General features: G+C 44.8%; 1 protein-coding gene across 13 annotated transcripts in view; it reads right to left on the bottom strand.

The window, feature by feature from the left end:
• Positions 1-16683, bottom strand: part of SPATA20 (spermatogenesis associated 20) — a 2191885-nt gene that overhangs the window by 1443146 nt on the left and 732056 nt on the right. For all 13 annotated transcript variants that reach the window (XM_085617132.1, XM_085617125.1, XM_085617126.1 and 10 more), the window contains 3 exons: positions 4655-4850; positions 4444-4574; positions 2930-3034 (listed from right to left, as the gene is read on the bottom strand). In XM_085617132.1, coding sequence (XP_085473258.1) covers positions 2930-3034; positions 4444-4574; positions 4655-4850 — 432 coding nt within the window. The remainder of the gene's footprint in view (positions 1-2929; positions 3035-4443; positions 4575-4654; positions 4851-16683) is intronic.

Genomic DNA, 16683 nt, shown 5'->3' with positions numbered 1-16683 from the left:
TAAAGGATTTTACAATTTTAAATATTTCTTTTGTGTTATTCTTAGCTGTAGAGATTTTGTTGCAAAAGTAATCCCTTTTTGCAGTATTGATGGCCAACTTATAATTCTTCCTGAAGGCTTTGAAGGTACGCAACTTGGATACTTCGTATCCTCTCCTCCATTTACGTTCTAGCTGCTTGCTTTGTAAGTGGAGATCCGCTAGGTCTTTGGAAAACCAAGGGTCATTGTGGATCTTCCTTTTGGAGGTTCTAGTGGCTCTTCTGGGGGGTTCCAATTTGTTTCCAATGGATGTGATCCAGTTGTTAAAGCTGACTGAATCCTCTTCAGGTTCCCCTATGAGTTCCGGTACAATGTTTAAGGCTGTGGCTGTCAAGAGATGATTAGAGGCCAACGAGAGTCACCTCCGTTTACTAGTATTAGTATGGTCACTGTTGCTTGTACCTGAACTAGTTTTTAGGGGAATAGAAAAGCCGAAGGGGATAAGACTATGGTCAGACCAGACCTGTGGCAGTGGTTCACTAGTCTGTAAAGATTCTAGGTTGGAGCAGATGGTGTCAAGAGTATGTCCGCCACCGTGAGATGGGCCTTGTACCAACTGTTTAAGTCCCAACATAGTAATAGTTTCAAGGAAGGATGACACTCCCAAGTTACTCTCACATTCTAAATGAAGGTTAATGTCCCCAAGAAGAGTAAAATTCGAGTATCTAAGCACTGCCTCACTGAGTGCAGGGAGTCTAAAAAAATATTGCTATTTCCTGGCGGTCGATATAACAAGACTCCAGAGAAGGAAAAGGAATAGTCCATGGTACAACAGAATCCCATGTGCTCTGCTCCTTTAAGGCTTTGGAGGGAGAAAGTCTTCATCTGCACAGTTTCCCTGTGTATGATGGCTACTCCCCCTCCCCTACCCTCCTCTCTGTCCACCCTGCACATGGTGAATTCTGGCGGCAGAGCGGTTACAATATCTGGGTTACAGTCTTCCCTTAACCACGTTTCGGTTATAAATAGGATATCCAATTTATTCTCAACAATCAGCTCCTTTATATCCAGGGCATGCTTCCTTAAAGAGCGAGCATTTATTAAGCCACCAAGGATGGATACTGAGTGGGAATGTGTGATGTCTGGGATAGTCGTTATATAATGGTCAATAACATTGATTTGGATCTGGCATTGTAGGCAACTTATCGGTCCCACAATACCGTTAATCTCAAGCAAGTGACCGCACTGTTTACCTGTATTTAGTTCCTCTAACTGTCATGTAGTCCTGGACAGAATTGGGGGGCGACGGGCAGCATGGCTGGCGCTGGGCGCGGGTTGGTCGCGGACGGGCACAGACGGGCTTGCCTTCGGCGCGCCGCCGGCGTGCCCGCTGCGCGTCAGCGCCATATCCACTTTAAGTAGTGTGTGAGAGGGCGTGGGTCTAAAGACTAGACCGTGACACTCACAAGATGGTGGATGTCAAGTGTCCACCGGAAGTGAGGAAAAACAATTTTAGCGTTGTAGCTCCCTCCACACAATCAGCACCAGCTGTGGTGGACCGGGGACTGCACGCAACAGTAAGGAAACGGGCAAGAATACACAAGGTACATTTTAAAATCAGAAAAATAGGTTCCCTGCAACGTGAAGAATACACGAGGTAAGTTTTTTAAAATAAGTAAAATGCGTTCCCTACAACGTGAACTAAGCAGCGTTTTTGTATGTCAGATTAGATTAAAGCTCAAGCGCCTAAGATGACAAAACAGTTCCTTAAAAAGGTAAATTCAATTTTCAAGCCCCAAGAGCGAGCCTTAATTGCAGCAATCACAGCAAAGCACAACCAGTTATCCTCATCCATACCGCCACTCTCATAGCCACTTAGTCACCCATGCAGCACCTCACACACCCACCCATACTGCCACACCCGCACCCTTCACTCACCCAAACAGCCTCACACCTACTCTATACAGCCACTTACTCACCTATACAGCTAGTCACAGAGCCACTCACTCATCTATACAGCTAGTTAGAGCCACTCACTTACCCATACATCCACTCACACACCCATACAGCCCCTCAGACACCTACTCAGATACGAATACCCACTGCCACACACATAATACATGTTAGACATAGTATCACTCATTACTAATACATAAAGTATACAAATTTAATGTAATGTAGTAGCTTAATATATATATTTAACACTCAAACATTTAGAAAACACTCACTTACTGGATGATGTCATCAGGTATGTCATCAGTGATGTCATCAGTGATGTCATGTGAGGTAATAAGCAGCACATTGCGGGTTGTAATTTATATTTAGCTCAGGTAACAATAACTGCTGAATTTCAATGTGTTTGTACGAGTGAAATCTGAACCTAACTATAATGTCCTTGTAACCTTTGTTTTTTTCAGTGAATATATATATAAATGGGTTTCATGAACCTTACATATACTTAGCTTACATTGTAAAGGCTTTGCATTGTAATTGATATGTGGTAAAGGCATGCTTTGTATGTGCATGTGTGCTAATGTCATACATCCAGACACTAGGACAGGGACTCTCCTTGATCTGGGGTGAAAAGTGATGGATGAAGAGAGAGACCAAGGATAGAGACTCTGTAGTACTGTGGTGAGAGCATGAGCTATAGGATGAGAGTCAAAAGGACAGTGGCACTCACAAGATGCATGTCTGAGGGGTAGGAATAATTACAGCACAGCTAGATGGTCTCATTACATTTAACAAGTAAAATAGTGTATCATCAGAAAGAGAAGCAATATTCCAAAATACTGTCTTTGCTGCTGGTAGAAACACATTAGGACAAGGAGCATTCATAGTAACCAAGTGACGTTAATTAGGGGAGGGCAATAGAATCAGAAACTGCCATAATCAACTGCCATAATCAACTGCTGAGAGCATGTGAGCCGGGTAGCAACACGAAAATTACCTGGAACGCCTCTGCATAGGCCACTGACAGTTGCGCTTGATCATACAGCATCTTCTCAAAGTGCGGCAAGTGCCAACTCTTGTCTGTGGAGTATCTGTGAAAACCCTGGAAAGAGAAAGCAACCATTGCTGTAATATTCACACACTCCACTGTAAGGAGAGGAAGGGGGTAGGATCTCTGTGATACTATATTGATTGCTCTGTGACCCTACGTTAACTGTATTAGAGGTATGAAGGAAAGGAATAATGCCTTTGTTCGTTTATGGGGTTACAACATGAGAAAATGTGAAAGCATTCTCTTTTACCCTATAAGAGACATTTTTGTGAGACTATAAGTAATGCATTAGAGGATGTGCTGAGGAGCCGTCTGTGATAACAATATTGACTGCAATGTTGAGTAACAATAGTGAAGAGGTATCGCCATTACCATAAATGGGTTGCATATGAAGGAGGAGCAGTTTTAATACCATCTAAACACTGCATTGCGAGGAATAATGAGAAACAGGTATTGCGGTTCCCAGATTTCTGCTGTGCTTTTGGTAAAGGACCCATCTCTAGCAGCCGATGATGGGATTATTCTGGCATCCCGCATGTATCACACTAGTGAGGATGGGGGAGAGATCTGTTTAGCACCTCCCATGGGAACATCCCGTCTCCGTATGCAGCTCAGATATCTATTCTGCACTCTGTGACCAGATACCTTCCGGTGTCTGAAACGCGGATGCCTGAGACTGCTAACCTCACAAATACCAAGCCTTCTGCACTACTTAAATCGCTGATTGTCAAAAACTGGTTTTAATCCCCCCGGCAGCGCATGAAATGATTTCTTCCCTAAATGTTTGGTCAGCATTTTAAGATAAACAGTTATCTGTGCCTTCGGTTGCCGAATCGTGTCTTGAGCTCCCACTATACTTAGCTTAGACTGACAATAATAAGCTCAGCACTGAGAATTGTATTATCATAAATAAAAATGTTATTTGAGGTAGTAAATATATATTCTGCAACTGCTACGCTAAAAAAAACTGAAGCCTGCCTAAGAAGAGATCTGAAGATTAATAGTGTGATCACAGAACCCAATCACACAACCCAATTGTCCGCCACAACAATGATCAATGAAAATGGGTGAGCGGGAGGTGGGGTGGATTGGACCATGTTAAACTGAAAGTGCAACTCTGTGTGTCTCGGAGCTAGAACGCTCTGAGCCGTGGGTGGGTCACACGGGATTGAAGGTCACAACTGAAGCACATTCACAGAGCTGTGCTTGGTTCCCAGTGCCGGAACACCAGGAAGTGATGTTGGTCAAAATCCTGGGCTGCATCAGTAGATGTGAGTGCAGGTCCCAGTGCCGTCATAGAGTAGAAAGAAGACCTTCAGGTTAAGACTATGGTGTTTAAGTACAGCAGTCTGTGGGTCCCAGTACTGTTATAGCAGGGTGTGATGAAGGTCTGCTCTGATGATTTAATCCATTTTAAAAGCAGCAGTTATCAGGGCTCAGTCTGCACAATCCTGCCTTACCCAGCCAACAATGTCATGGATCCCGCCACAGGCCATCATCTTCAGCGTATGCAGGGCCATCTGCTGTGCCTCTGTGCCCTCAGGAGATGCACGTCGAATTGCCCAGAGAGAGAAGAGGAAGCGTATGATAACTGAAAGAGGAATACAAAAAGGTCAGTTTCATTAATCCAGCTGCATGAATCTGTGGAAGGCTGACACATGAGGTGCTGACCTGGGGTTGGAAACTTTGGAAAGTCAGCAAAGCCACCATATTCTTCATCGTACATATCCACCAACTGCTGGAAACATTTGGGTGCCACATCATTGTGTGAAGGCAGTCTCTCTGCAACCCTTAAAGCTGTACTAGACTGCAGCGTCGCAAATATTCTCTCACTGTTGTCCAAAAGTGAATCTTTGTTATTCTCCCACTGCAAGAGGAGAAAAATTAACCATTTGTTGAGACAAAATCTATGAATGAATGTTCAGGTAAGAACAAAATTATAGACCTTGACAAACCTATTACTCTGGGACAATACTGATACAACTTCGGACATTATCATAACTCTATAACTCCCAAAGCGTAATCCTGTCCTACATATAGTCAGTGCCAATATCCACCAGGACACTAATTATGTTCAAGCCTACCACGGGCCAATATTTCCGGGGTAACTCATCACTGAGTCAATGGCATTGTCATATTCCTGAAACAATAATGGCCCAAATCACATATGTTAATATCACCTAACTCTCAAGGACGAAACTGACGTAGCAATCTCTCTTGTTAATATATGTCAACTCCAGAGGAAATCATGATTTTGCCACAATCATCCCAACACCACCAATCCTCTGTGACCAACGTTACTCAAATCTCAAGCATTGCTACCATTAAACCACCATCCGGCACAAGTCCTGCCCAAAATCCCTTATCTTATCAATAGTCAGCATACTCTTCGGTTAATCCTGAATTAACCATAAGCTATACCACTGTCAAGGACTAACATCACCCAAAGCTGCCAATATAAATACTTATCATTTAGTATAAATCCTGACCCATCCAACCTCAGGACTAATCGGGACTTAACCCACACTGATAGCAGCATGTAACAACCATTATGACTATATTTATATAAAGCACAGGCTGCATCCCCACACCACAAATACACAAAATAATTAATTGTGCCACATTCACACAGGCCACAAACTCCATAAAGCTTTGAAGATAATTGCTACACAACCTCACGTCACAGAAGTCTTTGCCTTACAATATGACATGTTCACATACTGAGTACTCAAGCCTTTGACAGTCTATGCTTAACTCTGTGTGTCTGTATTCTGATTTGGCAAAAATTGAGAGGATTATAAGTGGGCCGGTGTTCCTGTACCCGACTTCCAGCAGATAAAATCATCTTGGAAACAGGCTGTAGTTCAAACCAGCTCTGGTCCCCGGCTCCCACCCAACCCCTTTTCAAGGCACAAAGGGAGGAATAATTACTCCCCTCTAACAGGCAACACCCTTCCCTTCCCCCAGACACTCATCCCACTCTCTGCCCCACATCAGCCTCCTCGCATACTTTGATCACCTGCTCAGAACAGATGATTAACTGGACCCGATTATGAATTCTGCAGTGAGTGCAGGAATTTATTAACACATCACAAATCTAGATAATCTAAATAAGCATATATAAATAGTACTCAAAGAAGATTCGACTTTACTTGAAGGTCTCCTCCTTTGATTATATCTCTCCTCTGGCAAATAGCCAGTTAGGGGAACAAACAATCACCTTCAATTAAATTAAATCCTAACAAAAATAATTTGGACTAATTTTACCACATTTTTCTTACATTGCGGTTCAAAATTGGCTGCCTTCTGGGAACAAACTAGAATGTACTCTGCACATCATTAAACCTTTCAAATCTCTTGCTTTATTCTGAACAGTCACAACAACGTTCGCATAATACTACAGTAATATGGCCAAAATACAATTACCAGAAGAGATCAATCTGAAGGATAATCACCTTGTTCCTAGCCCAATCTATCACTATTTTTTTTTCCAGTCAATGGTACCTTCTGGATTAGACTATGCCATTCTAACTGGCGTTCCCAAAATTCACCTTGAACCCTTAAAGCTACGGCCCTCATACAGTTACCCTTCATGTTGCAGCCTGACAGTTCTTTGGAACTCAACAATGTGATCACTAAAAAAAAATAAAAAAATAAAACAATGTGATCACTTTACTCTGAATAGAATTACCCTTAACTTGCTTCCCATTGAGGACAGATCCATCTACAAACACGCAATGACTATCAGACACAATTCTAAACTTTGATTTATCTCACTGCCTGGCTAAGCAATTAAAGCTCTCAAAGGGAGATTACGGCTCCTATCCTATGTTTTGAAAATCTTCTACTCAAGACACTCTTCATTATTCCCTCCCTAATCCTTCAACAAAGAACTCAAGCAACTGCTTTATAACTAAGCCTCCTTTCTATAAACATTTCTTTCAACACCAATTCTGAAACATATTTTTGAAGGTACCAGGTAGACCTTACTTTAGGTAGGTTTTGAGAGAATTTGTTCTGTATATTATAATTAACTATAGTACATGTTCCTTCACTAGGAATCCATTGTCCCAGGTTTGATCCACTCTTGTCGTAGGTAATGGGTGAAGCCACGCAAGTGGAATAGAGTTTTTGTTGGAACAAGTATGGGAACACAGGGTAGTAGGAATCTTGTAGATCTTTGGAGATTCTTGAAGTTTCTGTCATAAAAATGTGAGGAAAATTCATGAATTTAGGCAAAGTTTAAAGTTTGCAGGGCACTGTGAGTCAGAAACTGTTGTGCGATCCATTTAAGGCACATCATCATGGACTTCCCAGGTTGTCAACTTTTCAAAAATGTCTGGGTTTGCTAGGTTTCCCTAAATGGCAGCCGATCCCTGAGCCTGAACAGTGCAGCCATTCAGCATGGCAAAGGAGACGAAATTGGGATTTACCCCCACTATTCTGACCCATAAAAAATACACCCAGAAGAATCAAAATTTCCTCTCGCTTGCCATAGAGATGGGGAGTCTTTAGTCCCCATGGGAGCAAAATGACTGTTGAGGCTGCGGGGTGGAGTCTGATGCCCGGATGGGACAGACAGCACCGAATTCTTTTATTAAAAATAATATCTGGCATCCAGTGGCGTTTTTGTCCCCTAATCCCTGTTAGGCAGACCCCCTCTCTGCCCCCAAGTGGCAGGAAGATTGGGTTGTCCCTTTTGGGGTGGGAGCATGGCCCAATGCCAGGGTGGGACACCCTATCCCTTTTTTTGGAATACTATGAATACAATGAAAAAAACCTTGTGTCTAGTGGGCTTTCTAACTCTTTGGCAGGCAGATTACAGCCAACCAGCAATTAGGGAAAACCTATCTGGTCGGGGGTTGGGGCCACAGGGGTGGAAATACACTACTGTCCCTTTTGGAATGGAGTATGTGGTGTGATGCGAGTGTGGGCTGCTGCCTTCTTTTAGTTTTCCACCGTTTTAAAATCCCTGGTGACTAGTGGGCTTTCTGCCCTCCGGAGGTCAAAAACCCTATCAGAAGTGGGGGTGACATGTCCCCATGCCAGGGTGGGCCATCCCACCTCTTGGTTTTTCCCAAATTTAAATCCCAGGTGTTTAGTGGGATGCCTCGTCCTTTTGTTACTTTTTTTATTTTGTTAAACTCCTCTGTGGTGTCTAGTGGTCTTTTTATTTGGGGTGGGGACATGGCACTATGCCAGGGTAAGCTGTCCTACTCATATTTTATGTTTTAAATTTCAATTTCCAGGTGGCTAATGGGCTTTCTGCCCTCTCACCCTGGGGGACAGATTAGGTGCCCCCTTCCCCAATCTGTTCACAGGGAACAGAATACCAGAGTGGGTCACATCAACCCATTTCTTTTTGAAAACACAATCTCTAATGTCTAGTGGGCTGTATTCCCCCTCTGTGGAACAGATTGGGGGCAACCCCCCAATCTGGCTCAGGTGGGAGAATTGGAAAGACTATTTCACCCTTTTGGGGTAAGAGGCATGGCCCTCTGCTAGGGTGGGCCACACGCACCCCTTCGCAAATGAAATTCCATGGTGGCTAGGGGGCTTCCTACATATCACCCCAGAGGAAGCACATTGGAGGTAAACACCCATATCTGCCCCCTGGGCAGGCAGAAAAAATGATTGTGCCTATGGGGCGAGCAAGGGCTCATGGCCTGGGGGACTGCCCCTCCGCCCCACAAATAATCTCTAGTGTCTAATGGTGTGGATTACTTTTTAGGGATCACCCCGTGAGGACGTTCCCAAAGGAGGTATACACTAGGGAGAGATACCTTTAGAAAGGTGAGTTTCTCCCTTTACTATACCTCTCCCATTGAAATCACTACTCGAATGACTGAGATATGCCCCCGAGCACAGATGCAAGTAAAAGCTCCTTTCACTTTCACTTTAAGGATCATGATACCATGCGCGCCATGTGCGCTAATAGTCATCGAATTTATTTTTACAGAAAGCCTCAGGGTGCTGGATAAGTTCTTACCGAGCAGCCCAACCTCAAATGGAAACAAGCATTGGCATAGCCAATAGGTCTCGCTTTTGGGACCTTATACGTGATTAGCCATGCAACACTTGATGTTGTTTTATGAAGGATATTTTGCAGGATAACTAAACACTTATAATGTCCCAAAGGCGAGACCTTCTGTAGATGTGTGGATGAAAAATTACACCAATGGTGCACTCCTTATAGTGATGCAAAGACATGTACTTGGCAAGGCACATGATAATATTCATTTGATGAAATGTGCATATATAATGAATTATTGAATAATAATGTATATTGTGATACAGCAATCATTGCATTCCTTGATGTATGTTTTACTACATGGTATGTACGACTGAATATGTATATCTATATCTGTGTATATATATACTCATGCATACTTTTGAAACGGTTTACTTAATTTATTTTATTATGAAACCTTAGCTAGAGTTGAAGTGTCTATGGAAGAGGAGAAGCTTTCGCTCCTTCTTAAATATTGCCTTATGCATCACAACAAACGTTCACTGCTGCATTGCAGGAGCAAACGAAAAAGTTGACAGACATGAATGTGTTATTTATATATGAATAGTTATTGTATGCTGCACATGTATTCACATGTGTATATAACAAATATGAAACAAAGTTTGTACCTTCAATTAAAAATAGATCCATTAGATTGAAATATCAGTTCCTGCGACAATGCAATATCATTGGACAATGCATATTTAATTCCCACGTACTTTTAAGGCTTGTTCCCGGCTGTCCAGGTTCAAAATAGGGCAGTTTGGGTGCTCGGCCTTCAAAATTAATAACTTAGCAGTTTATGACTTGTTCCAGAAAATTAGAGAGCGTTGTCATTCCCAGGTCTTCATTTGGAAAGCGGGCCTGCGGGCCAGGGGATCCTGTGGGCCACACGAGGCTCCTGGCCTGGATGTAATTCAGATGAAGTGGCAGGATCCCCACCTACAATGTAGTCAGCCTGGCTCCAATGTCAGTGGGCGAATGCTTGTGGCTGCCTCACGTGACGTGGTTGCCCACTGCCCTGCCATATACCCATGATTAGGGGAAAGCCTCTCACACTCATTGCACGTGGTGGCACTGATCAGCTTTCCATGTAGTGGTGATGCTCGTTGGCTTTCACCTACAGACGCAGTCACGGGCATTCACTAGTAGTGCCACAGAAGTGGCATCCCTTGTTGGCTTTCACTTATAGTGTAATAGTGGCACATCTTTCACCTATAGCCGCACAAAAGTGGCGGCACTTGTTGACTTTCACTTATAATGGCACAGAACTGACGGCACTCATTGGTTTTCACTTATAGCGGCACATAAGTGGTGGCACTCATTGGTTTTCACTTATAGCGGCACAGAAGTGGTGGCACTTGTTGACTTTCACTTATAATGGCACAGAACTGACGGCACTCATTGGTTTTCACTTATAGCGACACATAAGTGGTGGCACTCATTGGTTTTCACTTATAGCCGCACAAAAGTGGCGGCACTTGTTGACTTTCACTTATAATGGCACAGAACGGACGGCACTCATTGGTTTTCACTTATAGCCGCACAGAAGTGGTTGCACTCACTGTTTTTCACCTATAGCGGCACATAAGTGGTGGCACTCATTGACTCTCGCTTATAGCGGCACATAAGTGGTGGCACTCATTGACTCTCGCTTATAACGGCACAGAAGTGGTGGCACTCATTGACTTTGGCAAGCTAATATCCGGAACGTAATGAAAGACGTCTCTTTACCCTAATTAATGCTCGGCCATAAACGTTTACAAGTGTTTATCAAAGTTTAAATCGTTTCACTCATAAATGTTTACACGTTTTTAACAAAGTCTAGATCGTCTCACTCGTGTGTACGTGCTGGTTAGACAGAGGACAATAAATCGAATCACAGCTCCAACGAGAGCCTGCCTCCCTTCTGCCAGCTAAAACATGACGTGCTTATTTATGATAGCATTTCAAACAGAGGCAAACAAACCAATAGAAATTCAGTAATTTAAAATAAAGATACATTCTTTTTCCTGAATGATCATCCAAGCCATAAAATAATCCAATGATAAGGATTACAATGGAAATGTTTGGGCGCCCTCCGGTGGTTGTCTGAAGAACTTGGTGTATCACAAGAATAAATCAAAGCCCTCCATATATTTCCCAATGTCCCACGACTCACATTTATCTTCTTGGCCCAAATAATTCCGGTCAATTTGTAAATAATTGATACAACATTTTACAATATATTTATGAACACCAAACGCAATTTATTTCTCTCTGCGCACTCTTCGTTTCTTTAAAAACTAAACGGCGTAAAACACGTAGAGACATCCAGTCTCCAAATTAAACATGACATTCAAATAACCTCTTGAAGCGCACGCTCGCGCTGTAAGTAAAAAAAGAAAAAAAAGCAAAGGACCGCGAAAGTGAAAGTAATTAAGGCCAGAGATGCGGAGGAAGAGATAAGAAAGGCAGATGGTGGCGTGCACGCGAGCGTGCACGCAAGCTTTATGCTAGGAAAAGCTTGTGGGTAGCACTTTGAAAAGCCCCTTACTAAAGGTCTGGCTCGACCTAATAAAAAGGGAATCCCTCTGGTGCCAATACCAGAGGGGTTCCCTGGCCTTGGCCCTTTAAGGAGAACTCCACATCAATAGCGCCTGGCTTAGATCGCTGTTGAAGACACGTCAATAGCATCCGAGGGGTTAAGCAAATAGGGCTCCTCAGGGACTCTGCGGTTGGTATCCATAATATAAACAAGCATTTGCAATGCAATAGGTCTCGCATTCGCAAAAGTTTGAGCTATTGGCATTGTAATTGACAAACCTTTTATCTATGTGTAGGTTTTGAAAATTTACGCTACTTTGTGCTATTGACATTGCAAATAACTGCCTTTTATTTTTGTTTTAGTTTTTAAAATATAAATAGACGGCTTTGTCAATTACAATGGCAATAGCTTAAATTCGCGAAAATGCGAGACCTATTGCATTGCAAATGCTTGTTAGCCCTGGCATCCTAAAGAGCACAAGGAATCCGCGATATGTTAATATTTGCAGACAAATAACCTTCACAGAACAATGGTGTGATATTTACATAGCGCTTAACACCGATTTTGCCTTTTCTAAGCGCTAAAGAGCATTTGTTACTATTAGCTCCAATTTAAAGGTACTGGATTTAACAACCTCCTAAGCATGGAACGCTGAGTTTACCTTGGGGGATCCGAACTCTTATAGCCGACGCCAGCGGTGAGGCTCAGCTCTGATTAATTCTACACTTAGAAAAATATTCGTTTTTACGAGATTCTTCGTCTTGCCACACGAAATCTTAACAGAAAAAATATTTTAAACAGTGTCGTACCTATAATAATGTTGGGCAGTCCCGGACGTTTTAAGGATACCTTTACTCCATTTACACCACAGTGCACTATTCTTCAAACAGCAATGTTCGAGAATGAATCGAACGCTCAGAAATGGAAACTCGGGAATTATGGAAGACTACACAAACTGCGCTTGAAAAGTACGTGGTGAAGATGTAAGGACCCAGCCCCTCCTAGAACGAAAAGCGGCTCAAGTACAACAATCCCAACAGTAAGTTTTTTTGGGGGGAGAGGGGGTTATTTACGTGTTTCACTCTTCTGTTGAACGAAAGTGACAATAGACCAAATAAAGGGCAGCTTTTAACCGCGCAAGCAACTTGAATCTGTTTAAATAAAACAGGAACTGTGTAAAACGTGTAGGAAGCTGTTGAATGGAGCGCAGCAGCTGCTAGTGTGATGAGGTCCGAGGCAGAGGCGCAACTAGAGCCAAATTTCGGGGGGGCTAAAGCAAAAATTTCGAGGGGGGGGGCTGAATCTTTAAACAGTAGGCAGAGTGGCGCTGATTTCGGGGGTGGGTGGGCTGAATCTAGGCAGAGTGGAGCTGCAGGGGCTCTTAGAAGGGGTGAAACAACAGCGAAGCCTCATTCACATGCAAATGGTCTTTTTAAAGACCTGTGAAGTGCTCGGGCACGGCTTTGTGTCTGCCCGGGAAGCGGTCTCATCCCGGGGGCCACACACGACGGGTGGGGGGGGCTGAAGCCCTGTGAGTCCAATGGGTGTTGCGCGCCTGGTCCGAGGTGTATCCAGTGAAGGGGTCCGCGGGGTGCAGCTGCTGCGAGCCTTGCAAGGTGGGCAGAGCCTTCAATGAGCTCCCCTACTTCAATTCAGACAAGGCCTACACACCTTCCCACCAAATAAAATGGGTATTGTTAAACTGTGTAATATGGCATCTCGTATTTTCAGCGCTTATAAACAGTGGACGTGCTGTATTAAGTCCGACAGTTTGAGGTGTTGCACTGAGACGCTGGCCAGAAAGGCAGGTCCCTATTTTTGAAGGCATTTTCCTTTCACTACATTCACCTAGGAAACACAAAGCTCAGTGGGTCAAGTCTATAGCATCAAAACATAACTTTATTGGACGCGCCCGAGACTGAGTCAGAAAAGAGGTTTATTTCTCTACGCACCAGTCCGAGGCGAGGGCTTCTCTAGCTGAAGGGTTGCGTTACGTATACACTTCCATGCAAATTAAATAGTGTGCCTTTTTGTTCGTACCAGCTCATTTACACACTTACGAACCCCACCTGTATTTACTTTACATGTAACTGGTGCTAAGGGTGCGTAGTTTAATGTGAACGTGCGGATCGTTTGTATAGGATCATCAAGTGCATCGAATAACCCGCACTGAACGCTCGAGCCAGGCAACAGCGCAATCTAAAATGTTTACTGTGGCCTGTCATGCCCCAGGCCAGTTAGAGGCACATTCTCCAGTCCAGTACCTCGTGGACGCCATCGAACTAGCACTATAATAAACAGCCGTGGTTGGAGGGGCTCCCGGGTCACTGGAAGTGTCCACCACGCCCAACTACAATCCCAGCTCCCACTAGCAGCCGGGACATGCCAGAGAGTTAACAAGCGAGAGTTTCTCTCTCGTCTCCTAACCCTGTGTGCCCCGGTGTTAGCACGCAGGGCCCTGGCCACCGATACTATGTTCACTGCTACCTCAGTGGAGGGACGGCCCGAGACTGTACCATCACTGCTACCTCAGGGACATCCACGCGCCCCCTGCCCGAGACGGTCCCATCACTGCTACCAAGAAAACAAAGCACCAGGGTATTATGCGCAATACAGTTTTGCCATTACGAAAACAGCAGCGTGTTTATTTTTGCATCGTGCTTTAAAGTGAAAGTGTGATGCAAAAAAAACAAGCAAACAAAAAAAAAAAACGCCACACGACCGATGCGCCTTAACGTACACGATACAAAAACGCAAGCCTACACATGCAACCTTGTAAAAATTAAAAATTCACCACAAAACCTACGTGCCTCAAAATGCGAACAAAAAATGTAAACAAAAGTTAAAACGCATGCAATAGTAAAGAGTTAACGTGAATAGAAGGATGCATGCAATAGTAAAACAAACAAGAAGGTAAAGGAAAGAAAACAAACGGAAAGAAAGAGCCTGATCAAAGCTGAAGAAAAGGGAGGGGGAGAAGGGAGGAGGGAGTGCGAGCAGCAGCTGTGTTAAACAAGCCGAGGTGACAAGAAGGGCTGGAGGAAAAGGGAGGGGGGAATGCCAGCAACAGAGGAGCCTGATCAAAGCTGAGGAAAAGGGAAGGGGAGAAGGGAGGAGGGAGTGTGAGCAGCAGCTGTGCACGTGCACGCCAACGTGCACTCAAGGTTTAGGCCAGCCAAAACTGTGGGTAGCACTTTGAAAATCCCACATATAAAATGTCTCTTCGAGCCTTTGGCTCGCGAGACCTAAAAAGTTTACTGTATCGGGTGAATGAGGAAGTTACAACTATGTTTGACTTAGGCTGTGATTCCTTCTCAGATTTAGTTTTAATTAATATCGCCCTTTTACACAGATATAATCAAGCTACTTCAGTTTCTAGCTGATTTAGCCACACTACTAGTTTGTTTCTGGTAAACTACTGTGTCACGATGTCCCAGCTGTTGACCCGCCGGGGGAGGAGGACTCCGACATGTTCCCACATTACCTCTCGCCCCTCCTTTCTTTTCAGTCCTCTTTGGCTTCATAGGTACTGTGGGCCTTTAAGGATCTGGGCGTTCGGGACTCTATGCCCGCCCACCAACCCGGAACTTGGAATTCCATTGGAGGAGACAGACACACCTCCGGGGCCATAAGGAGGTCTGTGGAGGAACTCGGGGCGCAAGCCGACTGGAGAAGCGAGAACCCGGAGCCGCTGACCAGTTTTCCCTGCCCGATACCGGACGCTGGATTTCAGCAGAGTGGACCAGGCGAATGTGTTGAGAGAGAGGTGGATCTCTCTCCAGTCAAGGGGGCGCCGTACCCGATTCGGCACAACGAGGAAGCCAGCCATGTCCCCAGAGGAACGTGGCTACAGCAGGTACGTGCTCGCATCAGGGCGGTGTACTCTAAGTAACCCCAGGGTGGGAAGCCAGCTAAAAGGGCGGAGGGAGGCCGCAAACGCCCCGCAAGCGCTTAGACACCGTTCCTGCTGTTGTGCCTCGCTGAGCTATCGTACACGGGTGACGGATGGTGGTGCACTCTCTTTTCCCCTTCCCCTCCCTTCCCATTTCTCTTTTTGTTTGGACGGACTAAGGAACTGACAGTAGTTTTCTTTTTTTTTCCTTCTCTTGTTACATTCCCTACCCCTTCTCCTTCACCACGATCACGAGTGGTGTGAAGACCCACTACTGGAACACCTACCACAAAGACCCACTGACGGAAGTGGCAACTCCCTCGTTTGTTTGAACTGTCCCTTATGACATTGTCCTTTATTCGAATAAATTTACCTCTGAAGCACCTATCCTCTTGTATCTGTTCCTTGACTGGCCCACACATGGTGGAGAATGCGGGCAATCTAGCTCCATAGCCAGAATGGAAAACCTATTACAACAGATAATCACTGGACAGAAGAAGCTAGAATGGGCCGTCGAGAAGCAGATGACGTTGGCCCAGGCCGACCGTGAACTGTTTAAAAATTCTATGAATCAACAGGTAGAATGCATCCAAAAGGTTGCCGTCGACCAGCTCCAGCTGACTACCCAGTTGCAAAGTCGTACCGGGGGACAACCAACCAACCAACCCCCACATCGCCTTACAAAAGTACCTCCCAGGACAGGATCCTGATGTGTTCTTGACTAACTTTGAGCGGGCTGCACGTGCATGTGGGTGGCCTGTCGCAAAGTGGCCCTTCTTCCCGGCCCCTTTACTGAGCGGAGCAGCACAGGCCGCCTACCAAGTGGCCATTCCTACGGGGAACGCTCCATATGCTGAAGTGAAAGACATCATTCTGGATCACCTAGGTGTGGATCCCAAGGATTATTGGGTGCACTTCCGGAAGGAGATGGAAACGCCCGGGGACAATCCTAAGACCCTATACTTCAAGCTCAAAGCTGCAGCCGACAAATGGCTTAAACCCCAGGAACGGTCCAAGGAGGAGAACATGAAACTCATCTACCGGGAGCAGCTCTTGGAGTCCCTCCCATACCCCACACAACGTTGGCTAAAACAACATCCAAATCTAACAGCCACACAAGTGATGGATATGGCCACCACTTTCGCCTGGGCCCAGCCACGTTCACTACCCATGGACACAAACAAACAACGGCTGGCTGCGCGTTCTCAATTAACCGAGAAAAAGGCCTGAAGACCTATACCTGAACCACCTTACCCTCGCTTTCACCCCGA

This window comes from Triturus cristatus, chromosome 7 (assembly GCF_964204655.1).
Source record: "Triturus cristatus chromosome 7, aTriCri1.1, whole genome shotgun sequence".
Classification (NCBI taxonomy): domain Eukaryota; kingdom Metazoa; phylum Chordata; class Amphibia; order Caudata; family Salamandridae; genus Triturus; species Triturus cristatus.
Note: the sequence above shows the minus strand (reverse complement) of the source record. Positions and strands in the feature narration are given on the sequence as shown.